Genomic DNA, 17760 nt, shown 5'->3' with positions numbered 1-17760 from the left:
TCTTGCCATCTTCAAATCTGTAATTAAGTCACTACTCAGCTAGTTTGTTCACTAGCTTTGAAAACCTCTAAGCCAGTTAATGATTAAGTGCTGCTAAAATTTCAACCTCTTGATCTGCCTTAAATCACTAATAAATTTTGAATTGCTGCTAAATCATAACCGTGTCAAATACTTCCATCTGTGACACAGGGCTGCCCCCGCTTGAGGAAGATCTGGGGTTACAGGTACTTCATGACAGGAAAATGAGCAGGAGCCTGCACGGAGGGCCTCAGGAGGCCTGGTCAGGAGGAGCAGCCGCCCCTGCCGCTCTGGGGAAGGAAAGGAGAGGGCAGGCGGCCCAGGGCAGTCTCCCTCCATCCCTGCCTGGCCAGGGGACGCGGCGGGCTCCGGCGCCGCAGCTATCGCCCTCCGCCCGCCCATCCCCATTTTAGCCTTGGGGCGCGGCCCGCGCGGGCGCGAAATGGCGCCCGCTGTCACGTGCCGGGGCTTCCCAGGGCGCCTGCGCTGCTGGGACGGCGCGACCGCGGCCGGGCGCCGCCGGCTCCTCCCCTCCGCGGCCGGCGGTGCGGACAGGGCGCTCAGCTGGACGGGAGGCTTCGGAGCTCTTGGCGGGTCACCCCCCCCCCCCCACTGCTCTGCGGCTGGCCTCGGCCCTGCCACTGCGAGGGAGCCGCGCCCAGGCGGCGGTGAGCGGCGGGGCGGCCGCGGCGGGGGGAAGCCCCCTGTGCGGCGGCCGGGAAGGGAGAGTGCGCGGGGTCCCTGGGAAGGCGGTGCGGGGCCGAGCCGAGCCGAGTCGGGTCGTGTCGGGCGGGCAGACGCTTGTCGCGCCCAGAAACCTTAATTCTCCCTGAGCCGTGAGGAGGCCTGACCTCGGCAGGGCTCCCGCTTGCGTGTAGCGTTCGTCAGCCCCCGTCCCCGGCCTGAGGGGAGGTGACCGGGCAGGGACCCGGCCGCGCTCCCTCCCCTCAGGGAGAGCTGAGGAGGACATCTCTGGGAAAGGTAATGCCCTGCCGCGGGCTGCCTTCGCTCCCAGACGCCTTGTGCTGAGGTAAAACAGTGTGGGAAGGATTTTGTGTGCTTTACAGTCGGCTCGTTACCTCTCGAAACTCGCCTGGCCGTCCCCACGCCGGCAAAATGACCGGACCGGGCCCCGGCGGGGTGGGCGTCCGCCCTCGGGAACAGGGTGCTAGGATTGCTCCGGGCCGTCGGCTGGAAAAGAAGGTGGTTTGTTTTTTTTTTTTTTCCAATGTGAAGAGCTTGAATGGCTTGAAAGTCGGGTCTAAAAGTTTCTAGAAAACCTGTAGAAAGAATGCTTTTTTTTCTTCCTGCCGTGTGATGTTTGGGTAAGCCCTCGAGAGAACTCTTCAGATGTGTCATGTAGTAAAACAAGGGAAATCTTGAGTGTTGTTCGTGGTCTAAAAGCTGTTCAAGTGGGGGTGGTTTCTTCTAAAAATAGTGCATCAGTATAACACGAATAGCAAAGTTTGATCACCTAACTAACACTAAAAGTGGCAATGCGTTTGTATTTCTTCACTTAATGCAAGCATTAAGATGTTTAGCTGAATGCTGTTATTTTTAGGTCTCTGAGGCTTTGTTGTAAACGTTAAAAATGTGATAAATCCCTCGAGAGAGAGAGGCTTGGTTTTGAGAAAAACGAGGATTGATTTTTTTAAAAAAAATAATAATCCTGTTCAGAAGCAAAAATGCTACCCACTAGAAGATCACTGTGTCCTAAATGAAGGAAAAAACTTAATCTTGGAGCTCATCACGCTGAAGGACTAGAATATTCTGAAACTTAAGCTAAAAATGCATTTTTGATCTGTGTTTTGAAACATACTCAGCGATTGCATTTGAGGCTGCATCAGGAGTTCCAACAGTTTTCCAGCGCTGCCTTTTTTGTGTACCATGTCTGCTGCGCTTGTTCCCCAGATGGACTCTGAATTCCTTAATGTTGTGAGTGGGTGACCTTGATACTATCACTGAACTGTGATTATTTATTTTTTTTTTTAAAGACACTGTGATTAATGTGGCAAGTATTTCAGCTGTTAAAAGGCAGATCCATAAACATTAATTTCCAAGTGTTAGAAAGTTAAAGCTTAGTGACCATGATGGCTACTTTATCCTGGCGGATTTCCAAGTTTGAAAGGGTTTTTTTTATTTCTCAGAAACTTCATTTCTGCTGGATTTGGGTTTTTTGGGTTGGTTTGTTTGTTTGTTTTGTGGGTTTTTTTAAGTGTCTCTATTAGAAACCTGATTTTATGGTGTTTTGTTTTATTAATTCCTGCTGAGTCCTGGTGTTGAGAACTGAAAAGGAGAATCTACAAATTGGAGAAAGCGGTTATTTCTTTGTGGCTTGAATCTTTGTATAATAATAAAACCTCTTTTTTGCAACTGTAGCATGGGAAGCAGTGAACAGCTGCTGTCTTAACTGAGCCACTGCTGACCATTCCTTAGAATCCCCTGCCAAGACCCCATGTCATGGGAGAGATTTCATCGTCTTAATTTTAGCAGAAGTTTACAGTTCTGTTACCAGGATAAGCTGCAGAAACAGTTATTTAACTTGAATTTTTGTGGATCCCTGTTGGGTTTTGCAGATTTGAGTTTGTTTGAGTAGGATAACATGCAGCTGTGCAAAATACTTGATCACAGGACGCTGAGGTAGTAGAGTTTATAGAGGAGAACAGCTGTATAGGGTACTGAACTAATATTTAATACTTTGCTCTACACAAATGAGGATTATGAGTAGATTTGATAAACCCCATCAGTTGCCAGAGTGTTTAATTTCAACGACTGTGCTGCTGCTGTTTATGTTTGGTAATAATTTGGCTAACTCTACTTTAGACTAACAATTCACTGTTATTTATGTAACAAGCATCTGTGATAACTAGTTATTTTTTGTCATAAACATATCTGTTTACATGAGCTGACATGGTTGCAGCTGCTTTGGATGGTTCTTGTGGCCTTGGACGCTTAAAGGAAGCATCCTTAGACTGTACACCTGATTATTTTTGTTGTTAACAAGAACTTTCAGTAACTTTTTTTTAAATGTAGTATCCAAAATTTTGCTACTTTTATCTGCAATGTAACATATAAATTCCTGTATGCTGGGGGGTTCAGGTCTGTGAAAGGGAAGCTCCCTTCATCAGGAGGCAGTCTGTAGTTAGGAGGTAGTATTCGCTGCTATCAATAACCAGCCCAAACCTTTGTGAAGTTCAGAAGCCTGCTGAACGCTATAGCTAGTCTTTATTGACTATATTAATAGAACTATATTTGATACATTTCTTACTATAAAAGGACATTGCTGTCCTTATCTTAATTTTCAGATCTTATTTTACTATTGACGATTACTTTGCTTGCACCCACACTGAGAAGTGTTGGAGAGAGCACTGAAGTCTTGAGTTTACAACAGATGGAAGGGTATACTCCCTGTCCCCCCATGATAGGCACGTGAGGTTTATCGTGCGGAGGATTTCAGTTATTTGGTGTGTTTTTATAAAAGCAAACTTAGTGATATTCTTGTGGGTAAAGCTTTGAATGATTACTTATGATGCGGGACACACAAACTTACCTGTAATGTGGTATTGAAAGAAAATAGTGTGGAGGGAGTTAGGGGACTTCTAATCTAAGCCCCCGTGATGTGGTTGTTGGTGATACACCTGCCAGGTTGTCCAGGCTGTCATCTGCTTTCTGGGAGCTCATAAACTGGGAGGAGGCTGCAGGCTGGGAGGTTTGTTGTTGATGGAGCATCTCCTGTCTTCCTTCTTGCCATGTGACTGTACCCAGGGCTGCGCCGGGTGGGGATGTCAGGCTGCTGCACGTTTGGTGGTAGGAAGCTGTGCCATGTGGCCTCTGTGTTTTCATCATCTGCTGCATACTTCCCTAGGCCAACAGACAGCCTTGCCAATGAAGGGCAATAGGCAGGAAAAAAGATTTGGGGTTTTTTCACCTGTTCTCCATGTCTCTTAGATTACATTAGTAGTTATAGACAGTGTTATTAGCCAAACTTTACTACTAATGGTAATGATAATGCAAATATTGAATAACTTACTGTTTACATTGTACTCTTGGCCAGTACAATGCAAATGTAATTGCAACACATGTTTCCTATCAGTTTTACACTTAATCTGAGCTCACACTTCTATCAATGACACAGTATTTGCAATGTAGGATAAGCTAGCTTGTGTTAAAATGATGCCCTCAAGCTCCTTTACTAAAGCAAGAAAATGTGTAAATTGATGTCAGCTTATTTTCCTATCATTTTTGCGTGGGATGTAATACAAGGATTATTTTTTTTTCCCAAAACTAATAAAGGTTTTTGTGGCATTTTATCTGGACAGGAGGGGAAAACAGACAGATGCTTGTGAGTGCCCCATGGCTGCAGCTGCCTCAGTTCATTCCTTTATTGCCTATTGTAACTTGGAAGCATTCTTTAGGTAAGAAAGCTGCTTCAAAATATGTCATGTGGTTTATAAACTTACACTTAATATGCTTCTGTGTTGAATCTTTCAATTGCATCTCAGTGTTTTGTGCTCTCAATTATAATGTTATTTATGTGTTCTGTTTACATGTGTCATAAACCTGCCTTTTATGTGTTAGAAACTGACAGCACTTTTTTAAATGAATTTTATGTGCTGTGCCGAATTAGCAAAGGGATAGTCTGCTTGCTTCACAGGAGAACATGTAATACTTGTAGACTGACTGTGCAATACAAGGCCACTATAAATTACAAACTTCATCAGATGCCGTCTGTGAACAGAGTTACTAATGTGTATCAACTTTCTAATTATAAAGAAGCCTGGCTATACAGATCTTAAATTTTCTGATGTGTGAGCTGAGCAAGAGCATTACTTGCACAGATTTCAGTACTTGAGTTTGATTTTGCTTAGGAGATAGGGGCTGCTTATCCTATTGCATTCCTAATTAACATGTGTATTACACCTATGTTAAACTTTACAACCATAAAGCTAATACTAACTGGGTAGTTTTTCAAAAGATGATGATATGACCCAGGAGAATCTAAAGCCTCGTGTCTCCCATCTTTTAAAGAAAAAGATGGTTTCTAAAGATGTTATTACTGGCTGAACACAACAGTTTGTAAACATCTTCAGCTTCTAATCTACTTTTAATTTCAGATCTGTCATGATTTAGTAATATATGCGTTGCTGTTCCTGTAGCTTTCCATTAAAGCATCTTCAAATAATATAAAATGGGTAACTGAATTTGGAGGTTTGAGGTATATTTTCTTATAGCAAACCAAGGTACTGTTTCATAATAAGATACAGGGCAGCTCTTTCGTATTAGTATATGGGAGCATATTTGTACATCATCGCTATCTCTTTTTCCAAGTAGAGTTTAATTAGCCAAAATAGTTTGTTTACTGTCAAGATTATCATGATGCAGTAAGCATACTTTTGGAGTAAAAGTGGGTAATGTTTAAAGCCAAGAGTCCTTAAATTTTAAAATATTAGAAGTCATATCTTTAACTATTTTGATGTATGTGGGGTTTGGTATATGGTAAGCTGCAGAAAAGTTAATGTTTCGTATCCAGGTTTGTAATTTCTCTAGGTAATATTCAAGAATTCAGAGGTGTATCTGTGTTGCATGAGAGTACTGATGTGACTAAAATTGTAGATAGTGCAAAACGTAGATTTCTTACAACAGTTACACCTTCCCATTAGTTAAATGATAGTTTTCAGATAACATCTGGTAAAACTAATTGCCACTTTTTGTTATTCTACTTCCACGTCAGCCTTGCGGTACAGTGTGTACTGTTCATCTCAGTCTTTGTTCCAAAACTTAGTCCCTCCAGTGGGTCTCCCAGACATTGCAGAACAGTTTTTCTTTGGTCGGTGGCTTCACAGGTCAGTTCATCTTCTGGGACCCGTCCCTGCCTTCTGGTTAAGGAATCCATGCACACATACAGGATGACTCAACAGTGGGATGGATGTTCAGATACCAGAAAGGTGCTGGTAACTTGACAGGAACTTCCACATTCTTTGGAGGTATGTGTGCATGTAAACCTCTCATTGAATGCTACCTGGATTATATCACATGGAACTACAATGTAGTTAACTTCAGTTGTGTTTTAAAATATATACTGTTCATAGTTTAAGTATTCAGAACAAAATAAGCATTCACATTTTTACAGTAAATATTAGGGCTTCAAGTTTGGTGAAAAAAATTGTGATATGTAACCAATGGAACCTTTTTCTGGCTTTGCATCCCACATTGAGTAATAAAATTAAATTCTGCTAAAGTACTGCAATGTAGAATACTAAAAATAGAAATTCTAGAGTTATGAGTTTTAGAGGGATGCATTAACAAGAACAAGTTACGGCTGCGTTCCATCAGTGAGAGCATGGATACTGTGTATGCCATGCATACCTTGTTATGTCTCTTCCTATGAAGAGTCTCAACTGGATATACTGCATCTGGTCTGTAGCCTGGCCTGTGGTTTAGGGGAACGGTGTCCTTTCTAGTAGTTCTCAGATGCCAAAACTTCTTTGTGGGAGTCAAAACAGCACCCATGAAGCTCGACTAAGTTTCAAATAAAGTGAAAATTTCCAATTTTTTTTTTTTCAGAAACTTACAGTTTACCAAGATGTTGCAGAGTTACATGAGAATAGCAAAAGCGTAGAGAAGCTTCTCAGACAACAGCATTTGTGTAATTTCATTTTTTGTTCTGGACTTTAGTTTTAGGAAACAGGTGAATTTGTAATTCCTCCCAAGGAGGGAGGAGGGAAAAAAACCAAAACGATTATTTGACTGAAGCTAAATTTAGCAAGGCTGTGAGAAACTGGAAGAGAGAGTTATGTAATGGTTAATTACTACATCCACCCATAATGCTTTGGAATGCCCATTCATTGTGTGACTTAAAGCACTCAAAAGTCATAAAACACAGTTGTGTAGATTATAATTTGATAAAATTGTCAAGTAGCAAAATATTTATTCGTGTTAAGCTTACGTCTTCATTACATTAGTAACACAAATGTATTGTTTAGAAATACTGCCTTGTTTTGGAATGTATTGTTCTTCGTTCTCTTTGACTTGCTGCCTTTGCTTGTTAATGCAAGGCACGCGTATCTATTGAGGGATGGAAAACTTCCATTATTAAATATAAAGAGTGTTACAAGCTTGTCTTTCTGTGTGTATCACCTATCCCTATCATAAATGGAACTTTAAAGAGACTAAGTGAAGATTTCTGAAGACTGCTAGAATGAATTCCTTGGTAATTGAGATGATTTGTCAGGAGGACAAACAGTAGAGAAGCTGGTCATACGAACAGCTCTTGATTAATTGGCTAGGTTGTTCTTTCCACTTCTCAAAGAATGTACATGCTTTCTTTTCATAAAAGTGGAGTTACGCTTGTGTGTCAGACACGTAATCAGCCATACAGATTGGGTTTTTTAAGTTGGGAAAAATGACAGATAAGTTTTCGATAGGATAGTCTATATTTTGGCAGCCGTTTCTGGATTTTTGGTGTCTCCCCTTCCCTTTGCCCTGAAGATACCGTGGAAAATTTTCAGTCCAGAAAAAGCACACTGTGAAGGTTGCTGTGGGAGATTTTTCAGTAATAATAGATAACATGTTCTGTTTGTTGTTGAAGAATGCATGGTTGCTTTGAAAATGTTAGCTTCAGTCTGGCTGGGAAGAGGTACAGTCTGGCTGAACACCTCATTAGTAGGGCACTTGAGATGGGGCCTCATCCCACTGTAAAATGAAGTAGCACTTGAAACAGTTAACTCGGTTGTTGAGAATTGACTGAATAACAGAATTCAGTCTAAAATGGTCTTGAGTAGATTGCACTGCTTCAGCACGCAAAAGCAGAGCTTTTCCTTATGCTGCTCTTTTCCGAACTCTGTCTCATGTGGCAACGGTTCCTCAGTCAAGTAGGTTCATGCATTTTGCTATATTCTGGGATTACCATCTTTTTCTCTTGCTGAAAAACAGCACGTGAACCTCACTTACTTGGCCCTGTTTTGATAATTGGTCTCTGAAGTTCTTTGTTGTTAGTTGTACAGATGTTTTTCCTCTGCCTGGCATGATTTAAAAAAAAAAAAAAAAAAACAAAACCAACCTAAAACAATAAAGCAAAGCAGTGGGGGAGGTGGGCAAAGCTTTTGAATCTGTATCTTCTGAATGCATCTGTTCCAAGTTCATCGTTATTTAAAAAGGGAGTTTATGAATTGGGTTCTGTAGTTGATAAAATTCTTCTAGAAATCATGAGTAGATTCTGTAGTTTGTCTGTTGAGTTTAAACATAAACATACATAATTTGCTACTGCTAAACTAAATTTCTGTTAAATACTTCTTTTTCTACTTAGTGCTTGAAACACTATGAAGTACTAACACATAAAATGACACTTGGTAAATTAACAAACCCAAATTCTTTGGATTCAAATCAAGTTGTACAAAACAAAAGGTATCAAGAAAGACAGTCCTTGGTAATGTGTGTGCACTGGATATTGATATACGGACATGCCTTTTTTCAGAGACCTACTGTACGTGAGACCTTTCAGGAAACTGCAGTTTGAATCCATCGGATTGTTACGGTACCTGAAACCTTCACAATGAAGAGAGCTAGGCAGAAAGTTGGGGTTGAAAATGAAGCTCCTCAAACATCACAGAAAAGCAAAAAGCAGAAAACTTGTTTATATGGCTCAGTGTTTGGTGAATCTGACTGGCACACCTCGATGGACTGGGGAAGCCTTCCGCACCATGTTATTCTGCGCATTTTTCAGTTTCTACCTCTAGTAGATCGAGCCAGGGCATCTTCTGTTTGTCGAAGGTGGAATGAAATTTTTCACATCCCAGATCTCTGGAGGAGATTTGAATTTGAGCTTAGCCAGCCAGCCACTTCTTACTTAAAGTCTACACATCCTGATCTCATTCAGCAGATTATCAAGAGGCATGCTGATCATCTGCAGTATGTCAGCTTCAAGGTAAGTCTTGAATGAATGGTGGCTTGTTTTGTCAGATTACTGTGCATGACATATGCAGCTTCTCTGTCGGATGGCTCAAGTGTTGTACCTGGGAAGTCTTAGGTTTAAAAATGCAACTACTGCTGTAATTTATTTCCACACGTGCTCATGGGTTCCTTCCATTCTCTACATTCTAATCTCTACAAAGTAAAGAAAGACCTAATGTCATACAATACAGTGCTGAAGATATGTTTTCAGAATATGGAGAATACGTAGTATCTGTGAATCAATGTTAGTGGCAATCTGAGTTGGAAGACTATTGTGCAGATAGATGTTACTTACATGTGGAAGCATTTGAGGAAATAAGTTTGTGTTGTATGTATAATTTACTTACAAAATAGAGCTATACAGTGAAGAATGTTTTGAAATTTAAGAACCCTGCTTTGAAAAACTATGAGTAAGGGAGAAAGATTCTGTGCCTGTATATTCAGGTGATTGACATATAAGGACATACTTAAGTAATGGTACACTTGATTTAAATGCGGGCTATGTTTGTAGTCTCAAAATTGCATGAATTCAGACTTTTCATTTGAATACTCAGTAGAGTTCACTGTTTATCTGAGGAGATCATAGTTAGAATTATAGGCGCTTTGTTCACTTTTAATAGAAATTTCTTAAGAGGAGGTCATAGTTCTAAGCTGTGAAGGAAAAGCAGAAGAAAGCATTGATATTAAAGCCGGGTGAAAAACAGAAGCTTCTTTTTCTCAGCACTGTTAGTGGTTTTACATTTGGAGATACTGTGACTTGCTTGCAGAGCAGTTAATGGATAATCAGGTATTAAATACCTGTAACTTCTACACTTCATATGACTGATTATCATGAATTAGCATTATAACATCTTAATGCAACTTCTGTGCTTTTTCAGCTATTCTTTTATCAGAGCTACTACAGAGGAGGAAGGTGAGATGAAATAGTGATTTGTCCAAAGTTAGTCATCAGGTTTATAGATGAATTAAGAATCAATTCATTATTCAAGATGCAAAGGTGTTGTCCTTGCCCCAAGAGTTTAGAATTGCCATTTAAAAAAAGGTGCATACTTACCACTGTCTGTTATAACACCAACACTAAAGTTGTTTAGGAAGGCATGAGGTCATTTGAAGAGAAGGCTTAGATTTAAGCTCTCTGATCATATTAGAAATACCCAGCAGTCATACTTAGGAAAATTTTCTAATAGTAACTTTTCTGAAATTTCTAATTAATGTTGCGTTTTGTCCTTGTGGTAAATAGTCTGGTGCAGTACAGCTGAGTGGATGTGGACCTTGCAGTCTTGAATATCCAGGATCATAGAATCATAGAATCATAGGGTTGGAAGGGACCTCTGGAGATCATCTAGTCCAACCCCCCTGCCAGAGCAGGGTCACCTAGAGCAGGTTACACAGGAACACGTCCAGGTGGGTTTTGAATGTCTCCAGAGTTGGAGACTCCACCACCTCTCTGGGCAGCCTGTTCCAGTGCTCTGCCACCCTCAGGGTAAAGAAGTTCCTCCTCATGTTTAGGTGGAACTTCCTATGCTCAAGTTTGTGCCCATTGCCTCTTGTCCTGTCCCCGGGCACCACTGAAAAGAGCCTGGCCCCATCCTCCTGACACCCACCCTTTAAGTATTTATAAGTGTTGATAAGGTCACCCCTCAGACGTCTTTTTTCCAGACTGAAGAGACCCAAATCCCTCAGCCTTTCCTCATAAGAGAGGTGTTCCAGTCCCCTAATCATCTTTGTAGCTCTCTGCTGCACCCTTTCCAGCAGTTCCCTGTCCCTCTTGAACCGGGGAGCCCAGAACTGGACACAGTACTCCAGGTGCGGCCTCACCAAGGCAGAGTAGAGGGGGAGGATGACCTCCCTTGACCTGCTGGCCACACTCTTCTTGATGCACCCCAGGATGCCATTGGCCTTCTTGGCCACAAGGGCACATTGCTGACTCATGGTCATCCTGTTGTCCACCAGGACTCCCAGGTCTCTTTCCACAGAGCTGCTCTCCAGCAGGTCAGCACCCAACCTGTACTGGTGCATGGGGTTGTTCCTCCCCAGGTGCAGCACCCTACACTTGCCCTTGTTGAACTTCATAAGGTTTCTCTCTGCCCAGATCTCCAACCTGTCCAGGTCTCTCTGTATGGTGGCACAGCCTTCCGGTGTGTCAGCCACCCCACCCAGCTTGGTGTCATCAGCAAACTTGCTGAGGGTGCACTCTATCCCCTCATCCAGGTCATTGATGAATATATTGAACAGGACTGGACCCAGTACTGACCCCTGGGGAACACCACTCGTCACTGGTCTCCAACTAGACTCTGTGCCCCTAATCACAACCCTCTGAGCTCTATCTTTCAACCAGTTTTCTATCCACCCCACTGTCCATTCATCTAACCCACACTTCCTAAGCTTCCCTATGAGGATGCTGTGGGAGACTGTGTCAAACGCCTTGCTTAAGTCAAGGTAGACCACATCTACCGCCCTCCCCTCATCTATCCATCTAGTCATGCCATCGTAGAAGGCTATCAGATTAGTCAGACATGATTTCCCCTTGGTGAATCCATGCTGAGTACTTCTGATAGCTTTCCTTTCCTCCACGTGCCTTGAGATGACACCCAGAACGAGCTGTTCCATCATCTTTCCAGGGATGGAGGTGAGGCTGACCGGCCTGTAGTTCCCCGGCTCTTCCTTTTTGCCTTTCTTGAAGACTGGAGTGACATTGGCTTTCCTCCAGTCCCCAGGCACCTCGCCTGTTCTCCAGGACTTTTCAAAGATGATGGAGAGCGGCCCAGCAATGACTTCTGCCAGCTCCCTCAGCACTCTCGGGTGCATCCCATCAGGGCCCATGGACTTGTGAATATCTAGATGATCTAATTGGTCCCTCACTCGCTCCTCCTCAACCCAAGGGAAGTCTTCTTCTTTCCCTGTTACTTTATTCAATGCCTGGGACTCCTGAGGGCTGGGCCGAGCAGAAAAGACCGAAGCAAAGAAGGCATTCAATAACTCTGCCTTCTCCACATCCTCCGTCACCATGACTCCTGCCTCATTCAGCAGTGGGCCTACAACTTCTCTGGTCTTCCTTTTGCTTCCAATATACTTGTAGAAGCTCTTTTTGTTGTGCTTGATGTCCCTAGGCAGGTCTAATTCCAAGGCGGCCTTGGCTTTCCTTGTTTCATCCCTGCACGCTCTGGTGGCATTCTTGTAATCCTCCCAAGGGGTCAGTCCCTTCTTCCACTTATTATAAACTTCCTTCTTCCACTTGAGCTTTTTCTGAAGCTCCCTGCTCAACCATGCTCAACAGGATGCTGTTTTCTAAGTAATAATAAAGAATGACTTCATGATTTTTAAATTGCTTTTATAGGTTGATAGTAGTACTGAGTCTGCAGAAGCAGCTTGCAACATCCTTTCTCAGTTGGTGAACTGTTCTATCAAGACACTGGGTTTGATTTCTACAGCAAAACCAAGCTTCATGAATGTCGCTAAGGTAATGTTCTGTGAACTGTAAATAGAGTTACTTAATTCACTCCTGAACTGCTTTAGCTTTCTTATTGTGTTGTTATTTGGCTGATGGTATTTTTATGAAACAGTCTGTATTTATTGGCATATCTTCTTTAATTTGTGACATCTGTTAGTATCAGGAAAATAGTTAAACATTGATTCCATTCTTTAAATCTAGTAGTGTTGATACTTTGTGGTGTAGAGATGAGGAATCGTTAGAAGGATTGAGCTTCCTCGTGTCAAGATTTAAAGATACAATGATTACGTGCTGCAATATGTTAAAATATTTGGGAGGTTTTTTTCTTTGACTCTGTAGGTCACAGCAGAGTTACTTTCTGGAAAATAAAATAAATACCGTTTCCTTTTTTCTACAGATAAATTCTAGATACTTCACGCCCATCATTATGTCCATTTATCCCTGGTTTATTACCGCGAAAAGATAAATCGGAGTGGATGAGTTAACTACTGAGTGTACAGTTAATTTTTGTCACATGTAGCAGTGTATTTTTAAACAAAGATGTCCTGTGTTCAAATAAGCCTGTCTTTGTTACAGAAGAAAGGGGATGCCTAAGATGTGATTATTTTTGTAGTTTCTGTGCATGCAAAACCTGAAGTTTAGATGCTGAAGTTCTGCCTGTCTTTTAATAAGTTAATTTTTTTCCCCCCCTCCTTCAATTTCTCCAAACAGGCTCATTTTGCTTCAGCACTGACAGTAGTTTTTGTGAACTCCAAGTCATTATCATCAATCAAGATAGATGACACACCACTTGATGATCCTTCCTTGAAGGTTCTTGTTGCTAACAATAGTGATACTCTAAAACTGCTGAAAATGAGCAGTTGTCCTTATGTATCACCTGCTGGTGAGTAGTGAATATATATGAAAAATGTAGTAGTAAAGTATCATAAAACAATAGTCAAGAGTTAGTTTGAAACAAGTGATTCATAAAACTTTTAGTGCTCTTCTGAGTCTCTTAGAGGCCTTTTATTGACCTAGTCTCGGCTTTGGACAGGATGAAGGGGAATAAGAATTGTGTCTTTGTGTTACTGAATGAGTTGGATTAATGAAGGTGGAGGTGCTTCTTGCTTTACTGTGTCTTCTAGAATCCTGGGGATTTTTTTTTTTTACATTCTTCTCAGCTGCTTCAGTACCTCTCATGATAGGCCTTGAGGAGGAAAAGCCACCAAAATTAGTGCAAGCCTTTAACACACGTTCCAAGGAGTTGTTCATTGTCAGTTCTGTGTAAGGGTAACCAAACGCGTGCGACTCTGTAAACTTAACTGGCATTCTGTGGGAACACACGTGCAAAATCCCTGACCCTGATGAAATCAGTTGTCAATAACTGTTTTGTAAGGTGCTGTGCGTTTAACTTACTGAGCAGAAGTGTTATACTTCAAAGATACATTAAAAAAAAACCACCATGGAGTGTGTATTAATTTCAAAAACCAGTAGTGCAAGACTAAGAGACTTTCAGTTTCTCTAGTGCCCTCGTGTGTCCAGATCTGGTAGTACAAACATGCTAATTTAGCATTGGTTGGTGAAGGGCTCAGTCCCTTCAAAATAGAAGTTGAGAGCTTTTGAGTCCCTTCTCATGTACCTTTCTCCTGAAACCCTGGTCCTAGGGAAGGGGAATTCTGGTCTGGTCTCCTTCCTATATTCTTATCAAGAGTCTACAAAAGGTGTTTTAATCTGTGTACATTGTATTCCAACAGATTAAGAGCAGTTACGTTGTTTATGCCTTAATTCAGGGAAGGATCTGTTTTAGCATAGCTCTTAAAGTATGCTACTGGTGGTCATTTAAATAGAATGCTTAGATGAATGCTGAAGGAAGGAGTATTAGGGAAGGGAGCAGTGGCAACTTCAGCTGGACCTTACCCGATTTCAGCTGCCTCTTCAAAGCTGAGGAAATTCTGCATAGGGATGAGCAAAGAGGAAAAAAGATATGCAGATCCAAGATGAATGCGACTAGTTAGACTTGCTGCTTTTACTGATAAGTGTTCATGGCCAAAACACCATAAAAGGGTGTGGATATCTAAACTTTATCATATTTCATGGGGTTTGGATGTAGGCAAGAATACTTGAGCCAATAGAATTAGTACCTGCTTGAGCTTTACAGCAAACAGCTGTGCTTATATTCACTTGTTGTTTTACAGAGTAACTTTTTTTTTGTTCCTCAGGAATTCTTTGTGTTGCTGACCAGTGTCATGGACTTAAGGAGCTGGCTTTGAACTACTATATATTAAGTGATGAACTGCTACTGGCTCTTTCAAGTGAAAAACATGTTGATCTTGAACACCTTCGCATAGACGTTGTGAGTGAAAATCCCGGACAAGTCGAATTTCACACTATTAAAAAGCAAAGCTGGGATGCTCTTGTTAAACACTCCCCCAAAGTCAACATTGTGATGTATTTCTTCTTATATGAAGAAGAATTTGATGCTTTCTTCAGAGAGGAAACCCCTGTTACACACCTTTACTTTGGTCGTGCAGTCAGCAAAGCAATGTTAGGTCGTATTGGCATGAATTGCCCGAGGTTAATTGAGTTGGTTGTGTGTGCTAATGGACTTCAGCCTTTGGACGATGAACTTATTCGGATTGCTGAGCGCTGTAAGAACTTAACAGCAATGGGACTTGGTGAATGTGAAGTAACTTGCAGAGGTTTTATTGAATTTGTTAAGATGTGTGGGGGCAGGCTAACCCAGCTTTCGATAATGGAGGAGGTACTGATTCCAGATAATGATTATAGTTTAGATCGACTTCATTTGGAAGTCTCCAAACATCTTGGAAGAATGTGGTTTCCTGATATGATGCCAACATGGTAAATTCTCTACATTTGTGGGTAAACTGGTAGAGTCAGGCGTTGCTTTCTATGCAAATAAAGAATTTAAAAATGAAATATGAAAACTTAATTTCCAGATTTGAGTTTTTGTACCTTGAGAACCTCTAGTAGCATAACAGCAAAACATTCTAGAATGTTAATGGTCTATTGAAATAGAAAATAGATTAAGTGTACTTAACACTTCTGAAAGTATGTCTGTGGTTTACAGGTGCTTCAAACTCCAGTGAACTTGGGCTTCTCTGAGCTTCGATTTAAATGTTCCATTCACATTAAAGAATTTTTTTTTTCATGTCTGTGTTTAGTCTTTCCAATCTAGTCAGAAGAGGACTATAGAAACTTTTTTCCTTTAGCAAATCTAACCTTATGGGAAGCTGAATACAACTTGGAATTCATGGAAACCATATTACTTGTCATGTTTTATACAGCTATTTTTTCAAAATATTCATGTTATAAATGTAAAAACTTGTACATTAATATACTTAACACTAGCCCAGGTTACTCAAATATATAATCTAGCTTAAACTCATGACAGGATATTAAAATGTTCTGGTAAATAAGCTTATACTTACAAAAAAAAAATTCCAGTTTTAAATTGCACTTTAAATAACTTTTGCCATATTAGCTAAACTGTATAGACTGCATTGTACAGTATGTTGTTATTCTGTCTTATGCATTAAATGGATGGGAAAAAGACCTTGTTAAAATTAATTAATTTAAAAGTTGGATCTAGACTGATTGATTGTGTGGGTGAATGACAGAGCACTCTGGAAACTGCCAGAGTATAAGGAAAAACTTCTGGGTTTGAGAAAGTTGAAGTCTCTGATTAGAGATTGACGTCTGAATGCTGTTGCATGTTCTCATTATTAAGAGAAGATATGAAGGATGTCATAAACGTGGCTAGTGAGAAGGAAGGATCAAATGGAATACGGTTGTCTTTGATCACTTTCCATCTGAATCAAGGGTTTAGAGCACTTAAAAAAATATATATATATTTGCCAGTTAGAGGCCAAAATGGCCTGTGGTAATCCTGCCTATATCTCACAGAGCTGTGCTGTAACCCCCGATTTCTAGAGTAAGGATTGCTGGAGGTGATCCTGAATTTTTTATTTCAGGACTGTTTAATACTTGTTGCTATTAATTGATTTTTGAGGAAGCAGGTGTTATTTCTTTATTTTCTTTAAAGGAGAAAGGAACGGTGAGTTGATGTGAATTAGAGTATGTATTTTTGTGTTGACGTTTTGCACACTGTAAACTGAAATGCATCATATACAAATTTTGCTGTAATTATTTTCATGCTGTAGTTGTTCCATCTCCCTATTTATAATGAGAAGTCTACGTTTGATTTGCTGGTAGTATTTCTCACATCAGATAAAATGTCAGTTTCTTCCACACTTACGCTTCTCTACTGCAAAAATAACAGCTACAGGGTTAAACCGCCATTGTCTTGGACAGACTTGTTCCCAGTTGCAAGCTAAAGGATTTAAGATAACAACATATAAGGCCTGTCTGACTTGGTAATGCATTATTGCCTGTTGCACAGTTAAGAAGCATCTGACTCTGGTTACTAGCACCTGCTACCCAAGCACTTGCTTCTGTAATAAAGGGGGTTATAATTGTCTTTTAAACAAAAGACTGAAATATTTCTAAACAGTATTTGGTTTAAGGTGGGGTTTGCTTTAAATGTAAACATAATAAAGTGGTCTAATACATGCACTGATATTAGATTTTTATCCATTTGTTGTTGCATCATGTCCTCCCATTATGCAGGGTTCTGTCCTGTTAGAAACCATCTACTTGACAAACCTGGGCAGAGGCAGTAGAGATGACTACCTGCTGGATTATAGTGAATTAGTCATTGCCATTTCATGTTCATGCCTCAAACTTGAGCATTTTTGACATGCTAAAACTATAAAATGGCATATGGACAATGTTGTAGATGGTTGGTAAGTCCCAGAGTCCTCCATGTCTCTAGCCATCATAACAGCATTAATGAACTATCAAACACTGGTGGCTATATCCAGAAATGCAGTTCAGGAGGAAACTAAAATGCTTTGAATATTGTCCCTTTCTCTGTCCCTGTTACTAAAGCAGATTTTTCTGTGAAGTCGTGAATGTTAGCTTGCTCCAGCTCCAAGCTTCTAGTAAAATGGGCCTGCATTTTTTAATGTTGTGAATTTTGGTGTGATTTCTTTTTTTTCTGGTGCATTCACTCCGCTAACTGATCTTAACAAGACCTGTTGATACTTGGGTTTATAACTAAATGTCAACAAAATGGATGCATTGGTCTCAATGTGAAATATTGATTGCTCACTGGTAGAGTGGGAAACTAATTTTAGTTCTTTTCATTCATTAGTCGGTCATCCTTAATGACTGTGGTGGAGGTATTGTGCTTGGCAAGAACCTCTGCAGGTAGCTGCCTGCTGCCACTACTTCCTGGTATCCCTTGTGTAGCTGGGACTTCAGAGCTCTGCCTTGTCCTGTCT

At 40.9% G+C, this 17760-nt stretch overlaps 1 protein-coding gene across 1 annotated transcript; it reads left to right on the top strand.

Annotated features, from left to right (window-relative positions):
• Positions 1 to 1276: 1276 nt before the first annotated feature.
• LOC128916072 (F-box/LRR-repeat protein 21-like) lies at positions 1277 to 16994 on the top strand. The gene is given in 7 exon segments (XM_054217288.1): positions 1277 to 1343; positions 4338 to 4433; positions 8492 to 8552; positions 8555 to 8941; positions 12305 to 12427; positions 13130 to 13301; positions 14617 to 16994. Coding segments are annotated over 7 exon segments (1491 nt in total). The 5' UTR covers positions 1277 to 1335; the 3' UTR covers positions 15261 to 16994.
• Positions 16995 to 17760: the final 766 nt, after the last annotated feature.

This window comes from Rissa tridactyla, chromosome 11 (assembly GCF_028500815.1).
Source record: "Rissa tridactyla isolate bRisTri1 chromosome 11, bRisTri1.patW.cur.20221130, whole genome shotgun sequence".
NCBI classification, from domain to species: domain Eukaryota; kingdom Metazoa; phylum Chordata; class Aves; order Charadriiformes; family Laridae; genus Rissa; species Rissa tridactyla.
The sequence above is the reverse complement of the archived record's forward strand: the minus strand, read 5'-3'. Positions and strand labels throughout refer to the sequence as shown.